At 44.5% G+C, this 27,846-nt stretch overlaps 1 protein-coding gene across 1 annotated transcript in view; it reads right to left on the minus strand.

The window, feature by feature from the left end:
• The window catches only part of GRIK4 (glutamate ionotropic receptor kainate type subunit 4), a 363,160-nt gene that overhangs the window by 56,071 nt on the left and 279,243 nt on the right, over positions 1–27,846 (minus strand). Inside the window, exon 11 of the mRNA XM_003418197.3 lies at positions 25,280–25,483. Coding sequence (XP_003418245.2) covers positions 25,280–25,483 — 204 coding nt within the window. The remainder of the gene's footprint in view (positions 1–25,279; positions 25,484–27,846) is intronic.

Genomic DNA, 27,846 nt, shown 5'->3' on the forward strand with positions numbered 1-27,846 from the left:
TTGTCCAGTTGGCCCCGACTCGGGCAACACCCATGCACATGGATTGGACTGTTGAGAGGTGGGTCTAATAGCTAACATATCACCGGTGATAAAGCCACGGGTACAGTTAATACCTCTATGGTTTGTTGACCACATTCATAATTTAAGAAAAACACAGATATAATTTTTTCCCTTCTAAGTTCGTGGGCTCTCTTAATCCTATCTTCAGGCCCCTGGGCGTGCATGGATCCAGGAAGAGAACCCAGAGAGAGGCCCTGGGCTACTTACAAAAAAATCCCAACTCCTTAGCATGGCCTGCCAGGCATGCATGGTAAGGCATCACCAGGTAAATGAGCCACACTGGCTACCGTCCTGTTTCTTGAGCACAACAGACAAGTTCGTTTCCACATTAGGATCTGTGCATTTACTCTTTCCTCTCCCTGGAATGCTCTGCCGGGTCTTGGCCTGGCTGGCTTCTTCTTGGTGTTCATTTACACGTCAGCTTTCGAACTACATGCTGTCAGAATAGTCTCTCCTGAATTCCCATCAAAAGGCCTCTCTCCCCTGATGCTCTCTGTCTCATGATCCTGCTTGTGTTCTTCACAGCAAACATCATGAATTAAAATTGTCTTGTTTATTTACTGATTTACCTATTTATTGCCTATCTAGAATGCAAGCTCCTCAACATCAAAAACCTCTTGCCGGCCTTCCTTCTCCACCATGTATCTCCAGAGCCTAGAACGATGCCTGGCACACAGAGGCACTAAATCAGTAGTTGTTGGATGAAGGCATCATCAAACGAATGCACAGATGAATCAATGGAAGCAGGAGCTTAATTCATACTATTCTCTTACCTTGACTCTGAGCTGCTGGAACAATTTTGTAGTAGAGTGTTTTGGCTAAGATAATACACTCCAAGGCCAGCTTTGCCCCTTACTAGCCATGTAATCTTGGGCAAGTTACCTAACCTCTCTCTGCCTCAGTTTCCTCAACTGTAAAATGGGGATAATAATAGTACATACCTCATAGGGCCATTGTGAAGATTAAATGACAATATACAAAAAGCACTTAAAACAGAGCCTGTTCTTGCTTCACGAGTGTAGGCTATTACTATTTTATTGTAATTTAACAATCACTTTTGATTTAAAAAAGAAAAAAAAAACAGATTACTGTTTCAGAAATATCAATGCAGGTTTTGAAGAGCATGCAAAGAAATCCCACAATTGGAAAAGCAGTAGGTGTTATTGATGTCATACAGTGTTTCCGTAGTTAAGAATTAACAAATGAAATGTTTGGTCTAGGCAGCAACAACACATGTGGTGAGGCCCCAAGACCTTAGGCTCTTTTTCCTGGCATCACCACTACCATCACCATTATCATCCAACCTGGTTTTCTGAAGATTGACCAACAATTTACATGTCAAATAATGAAAAGACATAGAATCTTATCTGAGTTGTCAGGCTGATATGCTCATTTTAGAGCCCTGGTGGCACAGTGGTTAAGAGCTACGGCTGCTAACCAAAAGGTTGGCAGTTTGAATGCACCAGCCGCTCCTTGGGAACCCTATGAGGCAGTTCTACCCTGTTCTATAGGGTGGCTATGAGTTGGAATGGACGTGACGGCAATTGGTGTTTTTTGTTGTTGCTGTTGTTTATGCTCATATCTAATCCAAATGCCCCTTTTTGCTAGTCATGTTGAGGAAGCCTCCAGCCCCGGCCATGTGATAAGAGGCACCACATCTACCTGTGAGTCCATACTCTCCCACTCTCCCAAGTCCCGCTGGTTAAGGTCTGGAGCGCGCACGGGGCCCTGCACTGAGCGAAGCCTACTGGCCCACGTGGGGATCAGACTTGCGGCTCTAACCTGACAAGCAGGGGGCCAAGTCTACACCTCAGGGCCTATGGGTACCAGGCCTGTGCGGGTGGCTGTGTCAGGCAAGCTCAGGCAAGCAGCTTGTGCAGCTGCTGCTGCCGCAGGAAAAATCTGACAGTACCACCAGCTCATGGTGCTCTCTTTCTTTTATTTCCTCCCTACTTGTCAGCCCTGTAATTAGGGATGGTGTAATGCACAGGCCTGCTATTAGGGCTGCTTTTGTTGGGTGAAGTAAAGTACCACCAATTGCTGGGAGCATTGCTGACAGCCATAGAGAACTTCTAGAGGTCTCTCCTTTGCTCTCTCCATACTCCCAGCCAATGGGTCCCCTCTCCTGCTTCTCCCTCCTTCCTGACAGCTCCTGCCAGACAGAGGTGGCCCCTACTCCGCCTCAGAGACCTGCCCTGAGCTGCCCCACCACACCTTGAAGGGTGAGCAATTATCTGACCAATTAGCTCCACTAATTGGATAGTATCTAGCCTTTTCCTCATTTCTTATCAGCACAGGAACACGTAAAAACCATTGCGAGGGGCAGCAGGGGCTTTCTCAGGGCTGCCAGCAGTTTTTCGAGGAGAGATATGGCAGTAAATCAGGCTGTAGCCATGTTCCTGGTGCGACAGAAGTGTGTTTGGCCTATTTCGGGAGGGGTGTGCCACCTGTTGACATGGCTCCTGTGCCCATCAATAATAACATCTCAAAGCTTCTTTCCCAGGTTCTATCTTTTAAGCATCACAACAGCCTCTAAGGTCAGCAGTGGCCTGTTTAGAGATGTGGGAATGAAGCTCAACAAAGCTAGAAACCAAACCAAACCTGTGGCCATCAAGTCGATTCTAACTCATAACAATCCTACAGGACAGAGTAGAACTGCCCCATAGGGTTTCCAAGGAGCGCCTGGTGGATTCGACCTTTCGGTTGGCAGCCGCGCTGTTAACCATGACGCTACCAGGGTTCCCCTCAACACAGCTAAGCGGTGTTAAAACTAGAGATAGCGGTTACCTTTGGTGGGGAGAGGGTGCGAGCTGAGAAGGTGTGTAGTGGCGGTGGTGGTGAGGGACAGAGGGGCTTCCAGGGTGCTGATAATGGTGTAATCCTTGACCTGGGCAGTGATTACATGACTAGCTTCCTTTGTGATAATTCATTAGACTGATAACTTAAAATTTGTATACTTTTCTGTATGTATACAGAAAATAAAAATGTGTTTTAAAAGTTGACCGATTTGCCTAAGTGGAAGACGGAATCCCAGCAAAGGCTGGCTCCCACGACTATACCATGTTGCCGTCTGGCTACGTTCATGCCTGACGCTAAACATCCTATTGATTCTATGGTGTGAAAAGCCTCCCAGATACGCAAGGGGCTGCGGTGACTGCATTAATTGTGTCACAGTCTGTGACTTCACACCCACAAGAAAGGTAGGGTCAGGCGTGGCAAGTCTTCGCTGTCTCTCAGTTTAAACATCTGTGTGGCTTCTAATTCAAGAAGGGGTAAAATGAACCTCTGCATGTTTTAACCGGATTTTCATTTGGATGGAAAAAAGTCTAGATCTCTCATCGGGTCCAAACAACTGGACAGATTGTTAAACTTCCATAGGACCTAACTCTCTGTCTGCAGGGAACAAGAGGCGAAGCCCTGGGAGAGACCTGCCTCCCTGCTGGGAGCTGCAGTCACCCTCCAATGCTTGCCGGCCCCCTCTGTGAAGGGTTCTTAAAACCCATCTGGCCTAGGTCCCACAGCCAAGCTCTCACAGGGTTTTGTATGAACTGCCCACCAGTATCTGATCACAGAGCTGTCAGATGGCCCTGTGTCTAAGTCTGCCTCTTGCCAGCTGTGGGACCTTGAGAACGTTATTTAGCCTCTCTGAACTTGTTTTCTCATGACCAAAGTATGAATGATAAGTTTCTACTTTGTGGGGTTGTTGTGAGGATTAAATGAGTTAATGTGCAGGGCTTGGCACGGAGTAAGTGGTTCATAAATGCTCACTGCCTGACAATCTACTTCCACTCAGCCATCGCAAACCCTATGGAGCACAGTTCTCTTCTGATACACGTGGTGACACATTGAGTCAGGATCGACTTGATGGCAGCTGGTTTTTATTGTTATTATTGTGCTGTTCCTGATTCCGGATCCTGCCTCCATCCCTTGTCCATTCCTGTGAGCCCTGTAGACCTGGTTTCTGCTTTGGGCTCTGCCGTCCTGCCTGGTGGGGTTTGCTGAAGGCCAAACCTCCAGAGCTGACTTGTTCCTACTGCCTTCCCATGGGTTATCAGTCAGACTGACACCAGCCTGCACATCTGCTGTGTGTACTGACCACCCGACCCTCTGGTCTGATCGCCTGTGTCCCCGTTTGCCACACACTGGCTCCCTGCCAGGCCCCTGGCCCACAGTTCTGCAGCCACCAGGACATGGCAGTGAAGCCACATTACTTTCAGGTCTGCACAGGGTGTCTCCTGGATCTGGATTGGGATCTGTTTGGCAGGAGCCGACAGTGTCTTTCTGAGTGGTCCAAATTCATTGACTGGACCACATGCTGCCATTTACAAGGACCAAGGCCTTCGTTTTTTTGCCTAAGCTGCAGATGTAGACCCAACTCGGGCAGAGGAGTTTATCATCAAACAAAGGGTCCTCTCTGAGGGCTGCAGAAGACAAGGAATAATTCCATAGGTTCCGGAATGGACAGGACGGAGAGGGGCTCTCAAATGGCTGCCTCCATAGCTGCCAACAGTGTCACTGGCACGACTGAGACAGGCCTGGCTCTCCTGCTGATGGATGGTGAGATGTCAGTTGTTCCTGATAAGCTACAGGATGGCAAGAAAAATAGCCTGTAAGTAAGTCCCCCAGAGCACATAATGATTCTGGCCAGGAACTGCGAGACAGCGAAGCCAAGCCATGGCAACAAGCAAGCTGAACACCACAAGACCTTCTGGTGCAAATTCATTTCCTAAGTGAGGGATGGCCAGAGGACAGAAGGGATCGTCACATCAGGGATTCTTTGAAGCAGGGCTATTTATTCACAGGAAGACAAGAGATGACCAGGGCCTGTCTACTGGGGCAGGCAGGGAGCCACAGCAGCAAGATTTGATGACCACGGTACAACGTGTGTTCAGGGTGGCTCTGCATGATAATTAAGAGTGCACATTGTGTATCAGCCCAAGTTTGAATCCTGTTCTGTCACTTCCCAGCTATAATGACCTTGGACACGTTACTTGACCTTTCAGCCTCAGTCTTGTAATCTATAAAATGGGGGTAGTAATACTTTACCTTGTAAGGTTGTTTAAGGATTAAATATTTGTAAAGCAACTGGCAGTGTATCTGGCACATGGTAAATACTCAAAAAATGGTCCCCACTACTATCATTAAAACAATTTTCAGCCAAGGGACAGGCAAAGGGTCAGCACTGGGAGCCATAAGGGGCTGCATGCAGCACATGGGAGTCTCAGGGTCCACACAGCTCTGGGCGCCTGTTCCATGATGTTCAGGCTAAGGTCCTCCCTCTTTCCCAACACACATACTCAAGGAAATAAAGCCAGCAAGCACCATGAGAGTGGGTATATTCTAAAGGCAGGTGGGACTGAAATGTGTGTGTGGTAGGGGCTGAGCAAACACCCAGGTGGGCCAACTAAAGGTCCAAGAGTGAAGAGAGGAGGAGCTGTGACTCAGAACAAAATAGGAGGCTGGGGATCAATCTTAGAGTCAGACAACTAACCTGGACATTCCCACCTCGGGGGGAGAGAGAGTTGAGGTCGTCTCATTTCTTTGTTCTCAAAGCAAAGCAATGTAAGGTGGGAAGTAGGATGAGTTGAACACGCAGTGGGGTGAGCTAGAGGCCCAGCTGTGGACAGCTCGGGCAGGCACAGCCCAGGGAGGGGACACAGGTTGGGGGTGTGAGAGGGCAGGTTGCTGTGTGAGGACAGCTGAAGAAACTACCTTCTCCTGCAGCCCCCACCTGATGGATGCACCAGGACAGCTGGGTTGTGGGGGCTTTCCCTGCTACTAGTACTGGAATCATCTGAAAACCTGCAACTTGTTTTCAGCATTGGACTGTTCTGTTTAGGCTCTAAGTTTCTTGGGGTCAGTGTGTAATGGTTAGTTCTCTTGCACATACCATCACAGCATTCCATCCCTCCATCCCTCCATCCAGCCCATATTCTGCCATAATCTGGGTACTGTTCCAGGAGCTGCCAATACAAGATGAGTAAGAGAGACATAGCTCCTAATCTCAGGGAACTTACATTCTAGTGAGAGTCTATGATGTGCCTGGCACACTACAGATATTATATTTCATTTATTTCTCACAATAACCCAGAGGGTGGTGCTATTATTCCCATTTTGAGGATGAAGAAACTGGGGCTCAGAAACATTAGGCGACTTGTCCAAGTCCACATAGCTCATAAGTGACAGTGCAGCGATCTGCACCCTTCGAGACCAGCAGAGAGGGAAAGGGATGTGAGGCCAGGAGTGTGCACATCCCTTCCATTTCACCACCACGTGTGTGCTGACGACTCCCAAATAGAGCTGGTGCCCAACTCTGCCTCTGGCCGGCCTTCCTCCCCATCTCACTGACCTACTGTACTTTTCCACCTCAAAGTTCTGGCAACACTGTAGTAACACATCATACACACCTTATCTCTGCCATTTAGAGCTTCTCTGTTCCTATGCACCATTTTCCCAACCAATGACTTCACCATCCACCTGTCATTCAAATCAGAGACTAGGAGTCAGCCTGGAGTCTCCCCTCTCCCTCCCCTCTGCCTTCTCTCCCCATTCAATAACCAAGCCCCATCCATTCTATCTCTGAAATGCCTGTGTAATTCATTACAGCTACTCAAATCATACTGCTGCTACCTCATCAAGCCTGAATTATTCAATACCCTTTGTACTGGCCTTTTTGCTACCAGGTCCTCTCTACTCTATCCATTCACCAAACTGCACCAAGGACTACTGGATCTCAAACTTGAGCATGCATCAGAATCACCTGGAGCCGGGGAGCAGATTACCCAGGAAACAAAGTAAGCATGGGCTCACTTGTGCTTACTTACTAATCTGTAATGAACTATTTGACATGGGTTACACCACATCTGATTACTGGGTAATCCATGCGTGTCAGGGATCATAACTTTGAAAAGAGGCTTTGATTGTGTAGGAAGATGCTGTGGGGTTGGGAGAGAGATAGATGCCAGCCATACCTAGAAGCAGAATCTTTGATGTGAAGAAATGTGAAACTGTTCACTACAGACGATCTGGTAAGCAAGGTAAGCACTGTGCTTACCTTGCCTATTGAATAATCTACTCCTGCCTGGAGTCCCCACTAAAATGCAGATTGTACCACCCCCAGCCCTGCCCCCAGAGTTTCTGAGTCAGAAGGCCTGGATGCAGCTGCAGAATTGGGATTTCTGACAAGTTCCTAAGTGATGGCGATGCTGCTGGTTCAGGGACCAACTTGGAGAACCACTGTTCTAGACACTATTTCTACAATAAAGATCTAACCATATCAGTCCCTTGCTTTAAAAAAAACCCACTGACTTCCCACTATCTTTAAGATATAGTCCGAGCTCTTTACTGTGTTCTAAAAGGATCTACAATCTGACCTAGACGTGCCTTCTCAGCATCACCTCAAGCTGCTGATCTCCCTTCAGCCTCTGAGGTGGCCATGTTGCTCTATCCATGTTCCTTAAACATGTCATCTGTGTCAGACTCCATGCCTCTGCCCAGTCATTTCCCTCTGCCTGGAAATCTTTTCCCCTTATCTGCTTGACAAACTCATCCAGCAAGGTCCAACTTGAATGTTACTTCCCATAGAGGCATCCCGGTGTGTTAGAATGGCCATGGACTCTGATGTCAGGTAGGCTTGGGTTTGAATCCCACATCAGTCATTTGTTAGCTGCGTGATCCTAGGTTAGCCTCTCTCTCAAGCTGAAGTTACTCTCTACTCTTTCACCGATAACGTGAATAATAATATTTATATTGTGAGATCACTGCTGTGTGGAGAGGAAATTACATATGACAAATGCCTGGCAAGTAGTAGATACTCAATACACAATAGTTATTGTTATCATTATTTTGTTCTACTGCCTTTCTTCTGTGCATTCCTATAGTTTTTGCAAATGGTTTCATTTTGCATATATCACATGAAAAAAAAAACTGGTTTTTTTTTTGTATCATATTATTTTTCCACATAGAGCCTCCTTCCTAGTAGAGTTGAAACCATTGTATGAATTATAAAAAGGTGACCCTCTATGATGGGTTATTTTATGTGTCAACTTGGCTGAGTTTGGTGCCCAACTGTTTGGTCAAACACTTAGTCTAGATGTTGCTGTGAAAGTATTTTGTTGATACAATTAACATTTACCATCACTGACACTAAGTAAAGGAGATTACCCTTGACAAGATGGATTGGCCTATTAATTCAAAGCCTTAGGAGCAAAAACTGAGATTTCCAAGAGAAGAAGGATTCTGCCTCAAGACTGTGACACAGATATCCTGCTGGAGTTTCCAGCCTGCCTGGCCTATGGATTTTGGACTTGCCAGTCCCCATAATCACGCGAGCCAGTTCCTTAAAATAAATCTCTCTCTCTCTGCATGTATATGTATATTATGTGTAAGTCCCTGGGTGGTGCAAATGATTTTCACTGAACTACCATCCTAAAGGTTGGCAGTTCAAACCCACCCAGAGATGCACAGAAGAAATGCCTGGCGATCTGCTTCTATAAAGATTACAGCTCAGAGACCTATATCCCTCATGAAATTAGATGCAAAAATCCTCAAAAAAATTCTAGCCAATAGAATTCAACTATGTATCAAAAAAAAAAAATTCACCATGACCAAGTGGGATTCTTACCAGGTATAGAGGGATGGTTCAACATTAGAAAAACAATTAATGTAATCCATTATCTCAACAAAACAAAAGAACCACATGATCTTATCAATTGATGCAGAAAAGGCATTTGACAAAGTTCAACACCCATTCATGATAAAAACTCTCAGCAAAATAGGAATAGAAGGAAAATTCCTCAACATAATAAAGGGCATTTATACAAAGCCAACAGCCAACATCATCCTAAATGGAGAGAGTCTTAAAGTATTCCCTTGAGACTGGGAACCAGACAAGGATGCCCTTTATCACCACTCTTATTCAACACTGTGCTGGAGGTCCTAGCCGGAGCAGTTAGGCTAGACAAAGAAATAAAGGGCATCCAGATCGGTAAGGAAGAAGTGAAAGTATCTCTATTTGCAGATGACATCATCTTACACACAGAAAACCCTAAAGAATCCTCAAGAAAACTACTGAAACCAATAGAAGAGTTCATTAGAGTATCAGGATACAAGATAAACATATGAAAATCAGTCGGATTCCTCTACACCAACAAAAAGAACATCAAAGAGGAAATCACCAAATCAATACTATTTACAGTAGCCCCCAAGAAGATAAAATGCTTAGGAATAAAACTTACCAGAGATGTAAAAGACCTACACAAAAAAACTACAAGACGCTACTGCAAGAAACCAAAAGAGACCTACATAAGTGGAAAAACATACCTTGCTCATGGATAGGAAGACTTAACATTTAAAAAATGTCTATTCTACCAAAAGCTTTCTATAGGTACAATGCAATTCCGATTCAAATTCCAGCGAGATGGAGAAACAAATCACCAACTTCATATGGAAGGGAAAGAGGCCCCAAATAAATAGAGCATTACTGAAAAAGCAGAACAAAGTGGGAGGCCTCACTCTACCAGATTTTAGAACCTATTATACTGCCACAGTAGTCAAAACAGCCTGGTACTAGTACAAGAACAGATACATAGGCCAAGAGAACAGAATTGAGAATCCAGACATAGATCCATCCACCTATGAGCAGCTGATATTTGACAAAGGCCCAAAGTCAGTTAAATGGGGAAAAGACAGTCTCTTAAAAAAAAAGGTGCTGGCGTAACTGGATAGCCATCTGACAAAAAATGAAACAAGATCCATACCTCACACTATGCACAAAAACGAACTCAAAATGGATCAAAGACCTAAATATAAAATCTAAAACGATAAAGATCATAGAAGAAAGAACAGGGACAAGGCTAAGAGCCCTAATACATGGCATAAACAGTATACAAAACATTACTAACAATGCACTAACAAGAGAAACTAGATAACTGGGAGCTCCTAAAAATCAAACACCTATGCTCATCCAAAGACTTCACCAAAAGAGTAAAAAGATTACCTACAGACTGGGAAAAAGGTTTTAGCTATTACATTTCCAGTTAGCGTCTGGTCTCTAAAATCTACATGATACTGCAAAAACTCAACTACAAAAAGACAAATAACCCAATTAAAAAATGGGCAAAGGATATGAACAGGCACTTCACTAAAGAAGACACTTACGTAGCTAACAGATAGATGAGGAAATGCTCAGGATCATTAAGGAAATGCAAATCAAAACTACAATGAGATTCCATCTCACTCCAACAAGGCTGGCATTAATCCAAAAAACAAAAAATAATAAATGTTGGAGAGGTTGTGGAAAGACTGGGACACTTCTACACTGTTGGTGGGAATGTAAAATGGTACCACCACTTTTGAAATCGATTTGGCACTTCCTTAAAAAGCTAGAAATAGAATTACCATATGATCCAGCAATCCCACTCCTTGGAATATATCCTAGGGAAATAACAGCCTTTACTTGAACAGATATACGCACACCCATGTTCACTGCAGCACTGTTTACAATAACAAAAAGGTGGAAGCAACCAAGGTTCCCAGCAATGAATGAATGGGTAAGTAAATTATAGTATATTCACACAATGGAATACTACACGTCGATAAAGAACAATGATGAATCCATGAAACAATTCATAACATAGGGGAGGAATCTGGAAGGCATTACGCTGAGTGAAATTAGTCAGTTGCAAAAGGACAAATATTGTATGAGACTACTATTATAAGAACTCGAGAAATAGTTTAAACAGAGAAGAAAATATTCTTTGATGGTTAGGAGGGTGTGGAGGGAGGGAGGGAGAGGGGTATTCACTAATTAGATAGTAGACAAGAACTATTTTAGGTGAAGGGAAAGACAACACACAATACAGAAGAGGTCAGCACAACTGGACTAAACCAAAAGCAAAGAAGTTTCCTGAATAAGCTGAATGCTTCGAAGGCCAGCATAGCAGGGGTGGGGATTTGGGGACCATGGTTTCAGGGGACATGGAGGGCAACTGGCATAATAAAATCTATCAAAAAAAACATTCTGCATCCCACTTTGGAGAGTGGTGTATGGGGTCTTAAACGTTAGCAAGCAGCCATCTAAGATGTATCAATTGGTCTCAACCCACCTGGAGCAAAGGAGAATGAAGAACACCAAAGACACAAGGTAACGACGAGCCCAAGAGACAGAAAGGGCCACATAAACCAGAGACTACATCAGCCTGAGACCAGAAAAACTAGATGGTGCCTGGCTACAACTGATGACTGCCCTGACAGGGAACACAACAGAGAACCCCTGAGGGAGAAGGAGAGCAGTGGGATGCAGACCTCAAATTCTTGTAAAAAGACCAGACTTGATGGTCTGACTGACACTAGAAGGGCCCCGGAGGTCATAGTCCCCAGACCATCTGTTAGCCCAAGACAGGAACCATTCCCAAAGCCAACTCTTCAGGCAGGGATTGGACTATAGGACAGAAAATGACACTGGTGAGGAGTGAGCTTCTTGGCTCAAGTTGACACCTGAGACTATGTAGGCAGCTCCTGTCTGGAGGGGAGATGAGAGGCCATAGGGGGTCAGAAGCTGGCCGAAAGGACACAAAAATAGAGAGTGGAGAGAAGGAGTGTGCTGTCTCATAATGGGGAGAGCAACTAGGAGTATACAGCAAGGTGTATATAAATTTTTGTGTGAGAGACTGACTTGATTCATAAACTTTCACTTAAAGCACAATTAAAAAAAAAAAAACTCAGTTGCCATGAAGTCAGTCTTGACTCATGGTGGCCCCACGTGTATTAGAGTAGAACTGTAAAAAAAAAAAAAAAAATTACAGCCCAGAAAACCCTATGGAGCAGTTCTACTCTATATCACATGGGGTTGCCATGAGTTGCAATCAACTTGACAGCAATGGCTTTGGTTTTTACACTATGTGTATGTGTGTGTATCCTGTTGGTTTTGTATCTCTGGAGAATCCTAATAGGGCCTCCCAGCAGACTTAGTGGGCACATGGCTCACCAAGCTGAAGACATCTCTGTAGGAAGAAAATCTGTGGGTGGATAAGCCCCACACTAGAAAACATGCTTGGTGAGCAGAGTGAGGACTGGAGTTCAGAGTCATTCACGCTTGTACAATATGCAACCTACACAACCATACTTGAAGGTTCTATGCATACAGAATGTGAGCTCCATGAAAGCAAGAGCTATGTCTTATTCAACCTGAATGTACAATCAATGTTGAATCAATGTATCTAGGGACAGGCAATATTGGCAGAGAACAGGAAGTATGCCAACAGGAGTTATGAGTCAGAATCAACTCAATGCCAATGCTTTTTTTTTTTTTTAAGCCATATTAAGGAATAGGATCCTTACTCCTGGAGAATAAGGAGCAAAAGAACCAGGCTTAGCAACATCACAGACTTTGTCTTAGGGAATAACTAGGGGCTGAATTACTAGAACTGGGTGGCAAGCAAGAACTTACTTTGGGGAACAAGGCCGAAGCTAAGTCCTTGTATGTTGAACCAGAGCTCTTGAAAGGATTCCTAAACTCTTACTAGAGGCTGGTGCATGGCTGAGCCTGCAGGTAAGGACCTCACCTCTGCCATCATGGGGGGGAGGAATCAGGACCAGAGTATTCTTAGAATATATTAAGATACCACTTTCCATAGCTTCCTTCCCTACCTCGACCCAAATCAATTCCCAACTGCCTGTCTCATCTAGGATCCCTGGTGGCACAGTGGTTAAAACCTCAGCTATGAATGGAAAGGTCCACAGTTCAAACCCACTAAAAGATGTGGCAGTCTGCTTCCATAAAGATTTCAGCCATGGAAACTCTATGGGGCAGTTTTACTTTATCCTCGAGGACACTGGGTTTTTTGGGTACAGGGTCACTATGGAATTGACTAGACGGCAGTGGGTTTGGTTTTGTTTCCTCTGCTTAACAGCAAACCAACCTCTTAGAGGGCTTTCAGATGCTTAATTAACACATTTCCATTTCCTTTGCAGACCCCTTGCTCCCCTTAACAGCTGGCACTCTGGGGGAAGGCGGTAATAATTCCCAAGAAGTAAGCCTTCTGACAAATTTCACAGCCTGCTTCTAGATGCCCAGTGGGTTTGGAGGAGTTCCCAATCTGAAGCTGCCCTGGTAGCTCTGAGACAAACTGAATCCCAAGCCCCTCAAAAGCCCCCATCACAGGGATCTAAGGATTGGCAGGCAGAACGCTGGGGTCTTTCACTTCATCCGTGGCTGCCCTTCTCTGGGCCTTATGTTCCACAATCCTGATGAGGGAATGGGCTTAGAATGCTTTATGGGAGATGAGGATTTCAGCTACATATCGTGACAGATGATGTTATCTTTTGGCCCTGCCCCATTTGGTGCTCCCCCAGCAATGTTCTCACACCTCTCACAACTACTCTGGAGCAAACATGTTTTCACGTGCCTGGATGCTCCCTACCCCAAAACTACCTAGTCTGTAAGCTTTCACATACAGAACCAGATCTGATTTGCCCTTCTACCCCAAACCTCTAGAACAGGGCCTGGTATATAGTAAGTGTCAAAGTCATGTCTGTTGGTTGATAAACCAATTGATAACCTGGTTTTCTAAGCCTTGCGTTGATATAAACCTGTTGAGGGGAGCTCTCCCTAGGATTATGCTAGGAGTATTTACCACATGGTGCCTTATTCTATATGAGTCAATGGAACTATTATTAACTCTTTACTGTGTTTCAGGCACTGTGACAGGCAATAAGGATGCCATGGTAATAAGATATAGAGCTTGCCCTCAAGGAGTTTCCAGTCTTACTTCCACCAAGAATCCATCCCAGGGGTCCCTATTCATAACTAATTCCTGCCTCCTACTCACGTACTTCAGTATAATGTGGCTGGTGTGTCTAATATAGTACTTATCCTCTAAGACCTCATTTTAAAATGATTTCTTCTGGCATCTGTCTGCCCTTCTAGCTTGTAAGCTCCTAAAGCAAAGGGGCCTGGTTTTAAATCCTAGCACTTCCATGCATTAGTCTCTCTGGGGCTCTGCTTTCTTGTCTGTAAGGAGAAGCAGTGGTTATATATAACACAGCATCCCAGAAAACAGAGTTGAGGAATAACTGACCCTCTTAAAGAGCCACTCAGAGATGCCTTCTTTATTGCTGTTCTACTGGACCAGCCTATTCCTTCCTGTCCATTCCTGTGGCAGACAGACATAGTCAACGAGAGGACTCGACTATGATGGTTCTCTGTTGCAGCCACCAGTTCTCATGAATCCTAGTGGTGTAGAGGGAAGAGCACATGATTGGGGTATGAATAGAGTATCAGTCTGGGCTCTGGCTACCTGCTGTATGTCTGAGCTTCCATTAATTACTGAGCTCTCTGACCTCTGTGTTCTCATCTGTGGAATGGGGTAATAATCCTTGCCATGGCCATTTAAGAATTAAATGCAATAGCATGTGTAGAGCTCCTACAAAGAGCGTGGCCCTTGTCAGGAGCTATCATCAGTATCCTCCCCCATACTTTTTGGCTCCCTTTCCCATTTGGTGACTCAGCTGTGATCTAGGAAGTTGCTGTTGTTAGCTGATTTTGACTCATGTTGACCCTACGTGTGCAAGGTAGAACTGCTCCATAGGGTCTTCAAGGTTGTGATCTTTCAGAAGCAGATTCCCAGGTCTTACTTCTGAGTCCCCTCTGGGTGGGTCTGAACTGCCAATCTTTCGGTTAGTAGATAGCAATTAATCATTTGTGCCACCCAGGGGCTCCTGAACTAGGAAGAGACGTGACTAAGTGTCTGCAGCAGAGGAAACCCCCATTCTGATGGTCTACAAAGCTACAGGAAGCCAGGGGAGGGGAAAATCTAAAAGCCCGGGCATAGCCCTCCACTGACAGCAGGTCACAGCCAGGTGGGAGTCACCCGGGGCTCTCACTGACCACTGGCTGCGGCTCTTGAGGCCCAGCCGCAACTTCTGGGGGGTATGCAGCCTCACCCCTGAATGGGAGAAGGGAGGCAATCACAGAACAGAGACAGACGAGCCCGGCTATTGGTGGGGCCAATACAGTCAACTCAGAAGAATGGGAAAGTGGCTGCAGTCTTGAAACTGTTTCTATTGGCTTTTTATCAGATCGGTGAAAGGACTCAAGTGATGGAAAAGAACCTTTAGAGAACTCAAAATGAGACCAAGTGTTGTAAAGACAGGGACAGATGAGGCAGAGCAAGGCAGTCGGGGCCGAGATGCAGTCCAGGGCCCTGGACCTTTTAGTCTCTGTTTGTGAATAATGAACCAGACAAGATGGATTGCCTCCCTTCCCAGGTTTCAGGGGATGGGGAGGCTGTATAGGTGGATCATTCCTGGAATGTATCCTTCAAGTCACAATCTAGAAAGGACTTTTCCCTGGGTCAAAAAGCCCATTCCTCTTTGCCTGAGAGCCAAAGTACCTTAACCCATGTTAAGAATTTTACAGGAAAGGGCATGTCTCCCTACTCAATCAGTCAGAGATTAAATGCTGAAATTCCTACAGTGGAGCAACCGTCTCCCAGGCCTCCTCGTTGCTAAGGCCTGATTCAGGCTCACCCCGTCCAGCCTGGATCGAATGAGGATACTGCATCCAGTCCCCCCACTCCAACTGTCTCCTTACCTGTCACAGTAACCTCTAAACCAAAGCCAACTTAAATAACACAGACAAACTACCCCGGCTCTTCAACAGCTCTGCTTTAGCCCTCTGGACATAGTTTAAATACCCAAATCCCAGCAGAACTGGACCCTGCCTACAGCCCTATTCTTGCCCGCTCTTACTTCGCGTGACTCTAGCCACACAAGACTATATGTGTCACGGTGTCCACAGCACCTGGATTATCCTTTTCTATCAAGACAAATCTTCCCGATCCTCTGCTCAATCACCACGTCCTTGGGGAACCCGTCTCTGCTCCTGTACCACAATCTTGATCATACTTCTACCATGCCTAACCATGTACAAGTCATGTGACCTTTAACAGGCGACTTAACCTCTTCGTGACTCATCTGTATCATGTGGTTACCATGTGGATTAAATGAGTTACATAGTAAAGTGCTATTATCACCATAAGTATTATTAATATAAAATGTATCATACTGATGGTAATTGTTGGTTTACCTGTCTCCTTAAACAGATTCTCAGCTCCTTAAGGGCAATGCCTGGCACCGGAACAGTACTTGGCAGACAGTGGGCACTTTGTATTGTTTTGATAAATCAATGAATGAATGGTTGAATTATAATTGAAGCCCATCTCTTCTTGATTCAAGTAAATGCAGAAAACAAGCTGTTATGGATTGAATCGTGTCCCCCAAAAATATGTGTTGTAAATTGAAACCTCTCTGCCTGTGGTTATAATCCCATTTGGGAATGGATTGTCTTTGTTATGTTAATGAGTCAGGATTGTTTAACTCTTTTTATAGAGTGTATTAAAAAAAAAAAAAACCAAACCTGTTGCTATCGAGTCCAGTCCAACTCATAGCGACCCTATAGGACAGAGTAGAACTGCACCATAGAGTTTCCGAGGAGTGCCTGTTGAATTTGAACTGCCAACCCTTTGCTTTGCAGCCATAGCACTTAACCACCAGGGTTTCCATAGAGTATACAGAGATATAAAAAGGATTAAACAAGCCAGCAGTGCAGAGATGGGGGAAGAGCGATGCCAAACCACATGAAGATTGCCTAGGAGCAGACACTCAAAGAGACAAGGACCTTTCTCCAGAGCCAACAGCAAGAAAGACTTCCCCTAGAGTTGGCACCCTGAATTTGGACTTCTTGCCTCCTAAACTGTGAGAAAATAAATTTGTTTGTTAAAGCTACCCATGTGTGGTATTTCTGTTATATAGCAGCACTAGATAACTAAGACACAAGGCTTAAGTGGGAAGGGACGATAAACCCCTCCCTAAAAAAAAAAAGAAAAAAAAATTTTTTTTTTTTTTTTTTAAGCTAGGCTGTCACGTGCGGAAAAGAGGTGATTACCCCATTTTGGCCCCTAGATCTGTCTCTTTATTTTAAAGAAGCTGAACAGAATTCTATGACTGACCTATTTGCAGTTAAAGTCATCTCTGCCTTCAAGGTGAAAAGTAATCCCAGGGGACTAGTTGTTGTATTTTTTTTTAGTTCAGCAAAATGTGTCTGGACAACCATCCCAGTGGATTGAGGCCACCGCAGCCCACCCCACCAGGTCTCTGGCAGACTCCCTCCGCAATCCTTTTTTCCAAGAGCCCATGAAGGGAAATGGAATGAGGCATTTCAGCTTCGTTTATGCTTAATTCATCAAGATGTCATTGGTAAGAGCTATTTGATGTCCAAAGCTTATGAGCCTTGAATCTAAGCCTTCCAAAGTCCTTTTCTCTTTGAACTGAAATGTGCCATTTGGCCAACATGGAGGTGAGTGCCCACAGATTACTTGGTTCCCAACTTTGAAGCTAGAGGGGCCTCTAGTCCTTCTCCAGTGTGCTTTCTCGTACTCAGGCTGGGACCAGTTCCTCTCCTTGCAGGTACCAGTTCCTCTCCTTACAGGTACCAGTGCTGAGCACTTAACAGCCAAGAGGGCCTTATACGCAGACGGTCAGAGCAGAAGGGATCTTAGAGGTCATCTGTCCAGCTCTCTCACTTTACAGATGGTTTACGGTGCCTTTGTGGACAGATTCAGATTTGGGTGCCAGGTTGTGGGCACCTTTCAAACTCTCTACTTATAAGGACTTCTCAGACATTGACACCAGTCGTGGCTGGAGACAAGGCTATAATTCCAGCAGTGAAAGGCCATGTGACTTGGAGTCAGGTGCTAAGTTATCACCCCACCTCTGCCACTTGCTGGCTGTGGGACACTGGGTGAGTCGCTATGCACTTTAAACCCTCAGGTCACTTATCTGTAAGGTGGGGATAATAATACCTACTTCGGAGAGCCGTAGGAAAGGACAGACGAACTCATGCTTGGGAAAGTACTTTGTAAACACTAAATCACTGCACGAAAGTAAAGGATTTTTAAGACAACATCCAGGCAGATACTAGCCTGACTACAGGGGTTCCCAGTTATTTGCTGTGGGAAAAACTGCTAGTGTCTTGGCAAGGGCTTCAGAGTTCCTTTATGAAGGCTTTATTCCCTGATCCTCCACTCTGCCTACCTGTATTGTAACTCCAACCCAGACAAGTCAATTCTGACTCATGGCGACTCTATAGGACAGAGTAGAACTGCCCCATAGGGTTTCCAAGGCTGTAATCTTTATGGAAGGAGACCTGGTGGTGCAGTGGTTAAAGCACTAGCCAAAAGGTTGGCGGTCTGAACCCATCAACCTCTCTGAGGGAGAAAGAAGTGGCAATCTGCTTCCATAAAGATTACAGCCCTGGAAACCATATAGGGTCGCTATGAGTTGGAATTGAATAGACAGCAATAGGTTTGGTTTTTCGGAATCTTTATGGAAGCAGACAACCACATCTTTCTCCTGTGGAGCTGTTGGTAGGTTCGAATCGCCAACCTTTCAGTTAGCAGCTGAGTGCTTAACCACTGAGCCACCAGGGCTCCTGTCCATAAGATACTGGTGCTTGATTCTGAACAGCTCTTTACCCACTGCCACAGAGTCAATTCTGACTCATAGTGACCCTACAGGACAGAGTAGAACTCCCCACAGAGTTTCCAAGGAGCACCCGGTGGATTTGAACTGCTGACCTTCTGGTTAGCAGCCATAGCTCTTAACCACTGTGCCACCAGCATTTCCAACAGCCTCTTACATAAGCTATTTCTTCTTAAACAGCCAACCTCTCAGCTCCACAGCCACCTCTAGCTATAACCTTATATCTTGCTTTCCCATAAAAGCTAAGCATCTAAAGAGTAGTATTCCACAAACTGCTATCTCCATCCCCTCTCCTCACTCTCCGTACTCACGGCCACCCACTGCCACCTGACCTCCACCTCAGCCACCCAGGGAAACTGCTCCTGCTAGTGACCTCTGTATTGACGAATCTGATAAATGCTTTTCTGTACTGACTTTACAAGATTTCTCTGGAAAACCTCCCGACCCGCTCTTTCAGTCGCCTTTACAGGATCTCCACTTCTGCCTACGTCTTGAACACATGTTTCTCTCTCTGGCTGATTCCTTTCCCACGCACAACTCCAAGTAGCCACCTATTCATTGTTCACTCCAGCATCTCATCTTCAGTCTGGACTCTGGATGGCTAAAAGGGACTCCAAAGCTACTATTTCCAAAGCTAAACTCACCCTCCTTCTCAGATCTGGCTTTCTCCTGGTTTTCCCCTCTGGGACTGTCACCACCGTCTACCCAGATGTCCACATCAGAAACCTGGGGGTCGTTCTACCATTCTCCCTCTCTCTCATATCCCATATCCATTTGGTCCCTGAGTCCAGATAATCCACCTGTTAATTGGTTTGCGACAGATTACAAAACCGTATATATAGTGTGATCTCATTTTTATGAAAAGAACTTATCTAAACTATACATTCTTTATTAAAAAAAGGAATGACACCAAAGTGTTAACTAGGGATGTTACTAGATGTTGGAATTATAGGTAATTTTTTATTTTTTAAACTTACATGTATATTTTAAAAGAATATATTATATACCTCTATATAAGAGTCCTCGAGCGGTTAACGTGCTCAGCTGCTTAAAAAAACGCTGGAGGTTCCAGTCCATCCACAGGTACCTCGGGATAAAGGCCCGGCAATCTACTTCTGAAAAATCAGCCTCCAAAAACCCTCTGGAGCACAGTTCTACTCTGATACACACGGGGCTACCCTGAGTGAGATCAACTTGATGGCAAGTGGTACCTGTATGTAAAAGAAAACGCAGACGTAGATGTGATGCCCTCTAAGATCTCCCAGCTGGGACATTTCATAGCCCCAAGGGGGTCCCATAGGGAATCCTATGCTATTACAGTCTCTGAAATCTTCCTGTGAAGCTTGGGGGAGTCATAGAGGATGGCTCCAGGACTTGGGCTCTTGTAATCCTAGGGAACATCTTGGAAGGCATATCAGAGCTTCACATCTGGGGCAAGGTGTGGTCCAGTATCACCCATTCCTGCCCAGGACCAACTCCAGTGGCATTCAGATAGCCATCTGGCTGAAATGCCCTTCCCTTCTCCTTGCCCAGTAACTCCTACTCATTCCTTAGACGTCAGCTCAAACAGAATTTCCCAAGGGAAGTCTTCCCTGCCCTCCCTGCCCCTTGAGACAGAATCCTGTTCCCCTCTCTGTGGTCTCATAGCTCCTTGCCCTTAGCCTCCCTTGCACCTAACACATTTAGAAACTCACTGATCTCTGTCTTGTTCACTAGCCTGTAAGATCCATGCGGACAGTGTCCAGGTTTATTTTATCCCCCACTGTATCTCCAATGTCTACAATAGTTGAAGATATTCAATAAATATTTATTGACTTAACAGATTAATAGATTGATTAATTAACACCACGTAGCCAAATCTTGATGAGACCAAAGTAGCAGTGTTTTTGCTTGAAAGACGACCTGGGGTGAATTTTAAGATCCCCGTCTGATTGCCCACGTTGTTCAGTATGGAGCTGCATGTCCTTGAGTCTCAGGCTCCTGTCCTCCTCCTGTCATTCCCTGCCAGAGCTCGTTAGGGGGCTGATAAGGAGATGGCTGTGTGCTGACTCTGCCATTCCTGAAGTTACTCTCCTTGGCACCAGGTGGCCCAAGGGGGCTGAAGAAATGGGCTCAAGGTGACGGAGTATGTCAGTAAGAAGGGAAAGAAAAGGTCCAGCATTTCAGCGTTCTCTGGTCTAACCACTGAGCAGCATCTCCATAGTGGAATCCAAGTAAGAGAATGTTTCAGGAAGGAGCCAGGACTGTAGAAATAGCAGCAAATCTCTTCTGCCTGTATCATCCACAGGGCGTGCTTGGGTCTCAAAGGCAGCAGAGAGACCCTGCAGAAGTCTTCATCCCCTCACCCCCTAATCTCTGCCACGATAACCCTCCAGGGTTCCCTGGGCCTTTGATGGCCTTCTGCCTATTTGTCATTTCTCCATTTGCAAGCCTTTCTGCGAGGGAGGCCTTACTTCTCATCCAGATCACGGCTGGACTCCAGTCACACCAACAAGTCTTGCTGTTTTACCTTGCTGTGCCTTTGCGAATGCTGTCTGTACTGCCAGGCAAACTCCTAGGCACCCTCCTTCTCCACTTCTTAAACAGCTTTCCCATACCTCCTGTCTGTATAGAACTTCTCACAATGTGTTGTCAAGGATTACTTATTTAACACCTCAATTAAATTTGTCCCTGAAGACGAGGATCTTAAAATTGTATCTTGTATCCTCAGTTTAGTACATATAAAGGGTTAAAATCTTATTAATTCAACAAATGAAGAGAAGGAAGAAAAGAGAAAAAGAAAGGAAGGGCAAGAGGCATGGAGGTATGAGGGAGGGAAGACAAAAGAAAAGGAAAAAAGGAAGTGCCTGGGTTTACCCTGGTGGCTGTGAGTTGAAATTGACTCGAAGGCATTTTTTTCATGACCTCAAAGTCCAGCTGAGACAGGGTACTATAGTAGGAAGAACACAGGCTTTGGAGTTAGACCTGGCTTTGAATCCCAACTCTGTCTCATGCCAACTGCGTGGCTTTGGACAAGTGGTTTAAGGTCTCTGAGCTTCAGATTGCTCCTTTGTCAAATGGGGATAAAAAAAAAAACAGCTAGCTAAAAGGTGTGTCTGGAGAGGATTAGAGATAATGTATGTAAAGTGCCTGAGCAGTGGCACATGCTGGAAGCCAAGGTGGAGCAGCAGAGGCTCCTTCCCCTTTGGAGAGCAGAGAGGGAAAGGGGTGGATTCAAGGTCATATCCAGAATATGTGTGCTCTGGATTGGGTGCCCATCACCTATTCTGACCATTAAACTCAGTTACGGAAATATGAACAGTGAATTAGTAATGACAGAATTAATTTTCACAGATGTTAACAGTGTATACCAAGAAAACAAGAGATTTCCCCCTTGAAGAATGTTGTTATACCCTTGCTTTAACCTAACAGATGACTGACATTCTGTGATGCTCACCTGCGTTTTAATCAAGTCTCCACATTCACCCTGAAAATCTACAGCCTATTCGAGTCCACCTAGGCTCTGGGTCTGGAAAAAGACATTAGTGATAGCAGAAAATAATACAAGAAGTAACAAAATAACTGTGTCTGTGACCAACTCCTTTGACAGTTATTCCCTTCCCCCTATTATTTATCCACGTGTCCCCTGACAGTACCTCTCAGATGTCAGAGCCAGTGATGTGGGTTTGCTCTACACTCAGAGCGTGCCCCAACTCTGCCAGGGGGTGGTAATGTGCAACAAAATGATCAGAACAAACAAAGAGCATCTGGGATTATCTAAAAGTGGAACCAAACTCACTAGTATGTGATAACTGGTCAGACTCCATTACTTGTAACAGACGCTAGTCTGAGAGAGCCATGGGGCAGAAATCATGGCTGTCGTATTTACATTCTTGCAGAAGCATATTCCCTCCTTGCTGCGGTATATCCTTGGTACATCACCAGTGCCTCTTATGGTTCCTGCTCAATAAAGACGTGTGGAATGAACAAACAAATAAATGAAAAATGTGTCAATGGCAAAACACTAGCAAACTGAATTCAATAGCATATTAAAAGGATTATACACCATGACCAAGTGGGATTTATTCCAGGGATGCAAAGGTAGTTGAACGTAGAAAAATCAATCACTGTAATCAAGGGAAAAAACACATGATCATCTCCATTGACACAGAAAAGGCATTTGACAAAATCCAGCACTTTTATGATAAAAAAAAAGCACTCCAAAAACTAAAAATAGAAGGGAACTTCCTCAACATGATAAAGGACATTTATGAAAAACCCATACAGCTAACCTCATGTTCAGTGGTGAAAGACTGAACACTTTTCCCCTAAGATCAGGAGCAAGACAAGGATGCTTGCTTTCACCATGGCTATTAAACACTGTACTGGAAGCTCTAGCCACAGCAGTTAGGGAAGAAAAGGAAATAAAAGGCATCTAAGTTGGAAAGAATTAAAACTACCTCTATTCACAGATGACATGATCCTATATATAGAAAATCCCAAATAATTCACATGAAAAAGGCACTGGAGCTAAAAAATTCAGCAAAGTTGCAGGGTACATCAACACACAAAAATCAGTTGTGTTTCTATACACTAGCACTAAACACTCTATCAAGAAAATTAAGAAAACAATTTCATTTAAAATAGCATTTAAAAGTATAAAATACCTAAGAATAAATTTCACCAAGGAACCAAAAGACTTGCATACTGAAAACTATAGAACATTGCTGAAGGAAATTAAAGATGACCTAAATAAGTGTAAAGACATCCCATGTTCATGGATTGTCAGACTTAATATTGCTAAAATGCCAATAGGACCCAAAATGATCTACAGATTCAATGTAATCCCTATCAAAATTCCAACAGTTTTTTTTTTTTTTTTAAGAAAAAACAGAAAAGCTGATCCTTAAATTCATGTGGAATTGTAAGAGGCCCCAATAATCAAAACAATCTTGGCAAAACAAGAGCAAAGCTGGAGGACTCACATTTCCCAATATCAAAACTTACTACAAAGCTACAGTGTGGTATTGGCATAAGGATAGACATATAGACCAGCGGAACAGAAATGAAAGTCCAGAAATAAACACATACATCTACGGCCAACTAATTTTTGACAAGGTTTCCAAGTTCATTCAACAGAGAAAAAATACTGTCCTCAATAAACAGTGCTGAGACAACTGGATTTCTACAAGCAAAAGGATGAAATTGGGCCCTTACCTCACACCATATATGAAAATAAACTTGAAATAGATCAATGGCCTAAATAAACCCATTGCTGTTAATTCTGACTCATAGTGACCCTATAGGACAGAGTAGAACTGCCCCATAGAGTTTCCAAGACAGCCTGGTAGATTCGAACTGCCGACCTTTTGGTAAGCAGCCGTAGCACTTAAACACTATGCCACCAGGATTTCCATGGCCTAAATATAAGAGCTAAAACCTTACAACTCTTATAAGAAAATATAGGATAAATTGTCATGTCCTTGGTGTCGGCAATGGATTCTTACATACAACACCAAAAGCACCAGCAACAAAAGATAAAAATAAAGTGGACAAATCAAAAATAAAAACTTTTGTGCTCAAAGGACACTATAAAGAGAGTGAAAAGACAACCCACAAAATCGGAGAAAATATTTGCCAGTCATGTATATGATAAGGGATTGTATCCAGAATATATAAAGAACTCCAACAACTCAACAGTCAAAAGACAACCCAATTTGAAAATGAGTAAGGGACTTGAATAAACATTTCTCCAAAGAAGATATTCAAATGACCAATAATCACACGAAAAATGTTCATCATCAGGGGAAATGCTAATCAAAGCCACAATGAGATACCACTGCACACCTGGTGGGGACGCTTATTATTTAAAAAATTGGAAAATAACAAGCATTGGTGAGGATGTGGAGAAATCAGAACCCTCATGCACTGCTAGTGGGAATGTGAAATAGCGCAGACCCTGTGGAAAACAGTTTGGTGGTTCCTCAAAAAGTTAAACATAGAATTACCAAGTGAGCCAGCAATTCCACTTCTAGGTATATACCCAGAAGAATTGAAAGCAGGAACTCAAAATGGATATGTGTACACCAATGCTCACAGAAGCACTATTCACATTAGTCAAAAAGTGGAAACAACCCAAGTGTCCCTCAACAGATGAATGGATAAATAAAATGTGATATATACATATAGTCAAATATTATTCAGTCACAAAAGGAATGAAATTGTAATATATGCTACAGTACAGATGAGCCTTGAAAGCATTATGCTAAGTGAGATAAGTCAAATAGAAAAGGACAAATACTGTATGATCTCACTTACACGAAACATATAGACTACGCAACTTCACAGAGAAAGACGGTAGATTAAAGGTTACCAGGGTTGTGGGGAGAGAAAATGACAAGTTATTGCTCAACGGGTACTGAATTTCTGTTTGGGTGATGAAAAAGTTTTGGAAATAGTGGTGACGGTGGCATAATATTGTGAATGTAATTAATGTCACTGAATTGTATCATTAAGAATGGTTAAAACGGCAAATTTTACATTATATATGTTTTTTACCACAATAAAAACTTTTTCAAGTATGAATCATTCACTGGCTGCCTGAATAAATGGAGAGTATATGAACATGCAACACACATTTATGCCCTTCTCTCTCCCTACCCACCCTACCGCCAAATCCACATCGCTGTCCCTTCCTTACCCTAGCGATCAGCTCCCCGACCATTCCTGTCCAGGTGCCGTTGGCCTCAGGAACGCCGTACACACCATCCCCGACCAGGCGGATCTTGTAGTTGAATCGGAGGATCTCTGCCAGCTCCTTGAGCATGTCCACACAGAAGCCCTCGTAGCGGTCATTGCCTTCCATCTCCTGGTGGTTCCCCTTCAGCATTAAATATGGGTTTTCCTGCAGCAAAACTGGGCAGCTGTCATTCTCATCTTAGCCCTGGCTTATCAGTCACATGTGATGGGGAGGGACAGGAGTAGATGAAGTTGGGAAGAAGATGAAGTGGAAGGGAAGACGTGCCTTCGGTAATGGGCTACTTTGGAGGTGGTGATTAGCTCTGTTCCCCCACTCACTTCCCAAATCTCTTCATCACCAAGGTGCTTCTCTTAGCAGGAATACACAATGGCTCCCATTGCACAGGGTCAAGTTGAAGTCCCTTTACCTTGTTTAAAGTCATTATCTGACCCGATGCCTTCTCTACCCCTTTATTCCTTTTGATTATTCTGCAGAGATCTATTGCTTTGATACCTATCATATCAGAGATACAAGGATGCTCCAGATACAGCAGACTGGGTAAGAATAAATACATGAACAACTGCAATCCAAGGCAAAGCATGATCTTTCCATGACAGCATTGGAAAGAGGGATGGATTTCTTCCAGCAAAAGTCCAGAGAAGGTTCCATGGAGGAGGTGGATCCAAACTGGGCTCTGAAGGATGGCAGAACAAGGACAGATGGAAGCAGTCATATCTATGAATGAAGGGGAAAGGCATGATCAAGGGCATAAACCAGGGTAAGAGGAGCAGGGTCTACTCATGGATTCCCCAGTTTACTTCGATCACGGGTTGTGTGGAGGGGTGGGGGAGGGTAAACTTAGAAAGATGAATGAGGGTCAGCATAGGCTTTGGATGCCAAGATGAGGAGACTATACATCATATATGTATAGTAAAACAATGAGGGTTTTAAAAACTTAAGGCTGTGAGTAAAGAATATTAATTAATCAGAGAGGGAGAATCAAAGGATGATGACAGGCTGTTTCTGGTATGAGATACTGAGGTCTGAGCCATGGACTGGCTCATGTTGGTTTGGAAACAGCTGAAAGGATGCAAGAGCCACAGAGAAACACAGGCTTGATGATTGGTTGGGTAGGGTATCGGGAAGGCAGATTTTCAGACCCTCGGAGCCTGGGTGAATGACAGAGATTTTTTTTTTTTTTTTTGGTTTTTGGCGTGGATGGTTGGGGAGGCTGGGGGATTTGGAACATGCTGGATTTGAGGTGTTAACTGGTAGACTATCTAGGAGGAAATGTCCAACGGGATGTTTAAAATGTGGAGAGAGGGTAAGATGGGGGACAGAGATTGGGAGGCCTCTATAGTGGTGATAGCTGAAGCTCCAAAATATATTAGGTCACCGAGGGGGAAGGATTCAGAAAGAACAGAAAAGAATAGGACCTTGTGGAGAACCTGATCTCAGAAACTGGGAAAATGAAGAGTAGTTGTAGAAGACAAAGACGAATTGGCCAGAAAGGCTGAAAATCAGGATAACACAGTCATGAAAGTCAAGGAGGAAGGAGTTTCAAGAAGGAGAATACAGCCATTCCCCCCACAGAGATCAGGGCTATGCAAGCACATCTGGATCAGGTGTCACTGTGGACCTTTCAGAAGGCAGATTCCATGGGGGGTGGTAGGACTCTTTGAGGACTAAGAAGTGAGCAACTGGTGCTAAAGCCAGAGTAGATCAGCATTTTGAGAAAGTTAGGAGATCCTGGAATGAGGAAAGCATGGCAAGGAGCAGGCTGCCTCTCCTGACTGCTCTGAGTCATGCCTGTCCTGCCAGCTTCAGTTCCCCATCTGCAAACAACAATACCAGAAGATACCCACGAGCCCATCCAATCCTATGATTCTACAGACTGGAGGGTAGCTTGAAGGGCAGCAGGGTGTAAGTAAGACAGTAGTCAGAATGTTTTAGGTTGGGAGAGACTAGAGTATATTTAGAGGCAGAAAGGAAGGAATCCCTAGAAAAGAACAGATTAGAAAAGTAAGAAAGAGAAGGGTTAGCTGGTGGAGCAAGATCCCAGGGACCAGGAGAAGGAGGTGGGATCAAGGTGAGTGTGAGGCTGGGAAGTGGGCCTGGAGGTAAGGTGGAAAACATGAGGGTGGATACAGAGCAGAGGTGAGGAGGCCAGGAGGTGAGGAAACCCTTGCCAGCCACCAGAGCTATGTCGAAAGTGGGTCAGGTGGGGTTGAAAGTTTGGCAGATCTTCTCTAGGGATATGATAGGTAGTGAGCAAGAGGTGAGCACAGGCATTTCCAATGTCAGCCGGAGTCATGAGGCTGAATGCAGATCAGCAGCAGGGACCAGGGAAAGCCCAAGGCACAGACAGTTCGGGTTGGGGATAGGAGTGAGAGGAGATGGCAGCGATGATTCTAGAAGTTAAGAGAGGGAAGTGTTGAAGTGTTGATCTGCTGAGCTCATACTGGAAGGGGCTCCTGGGTTGGGGGAACACGGAGGGTCAGAAGACCAGGCGTAGGAGCAGAAGATAG

The sequence above is a fragment of the Loxodonta africana genome, chromosome 15 (assembly GCF_030014295.1).
Source record: "Loxodonta africana isolate mLoxAfr1 chromosome 15, mLoxAfr1.hap2, whole genome shotgun sequence".
NCBI lineage: Eukaryota > Metazoa > Chordata > Mammalia > Proboscidea > Elephantidae > Loxodonta > Loxodonta africana.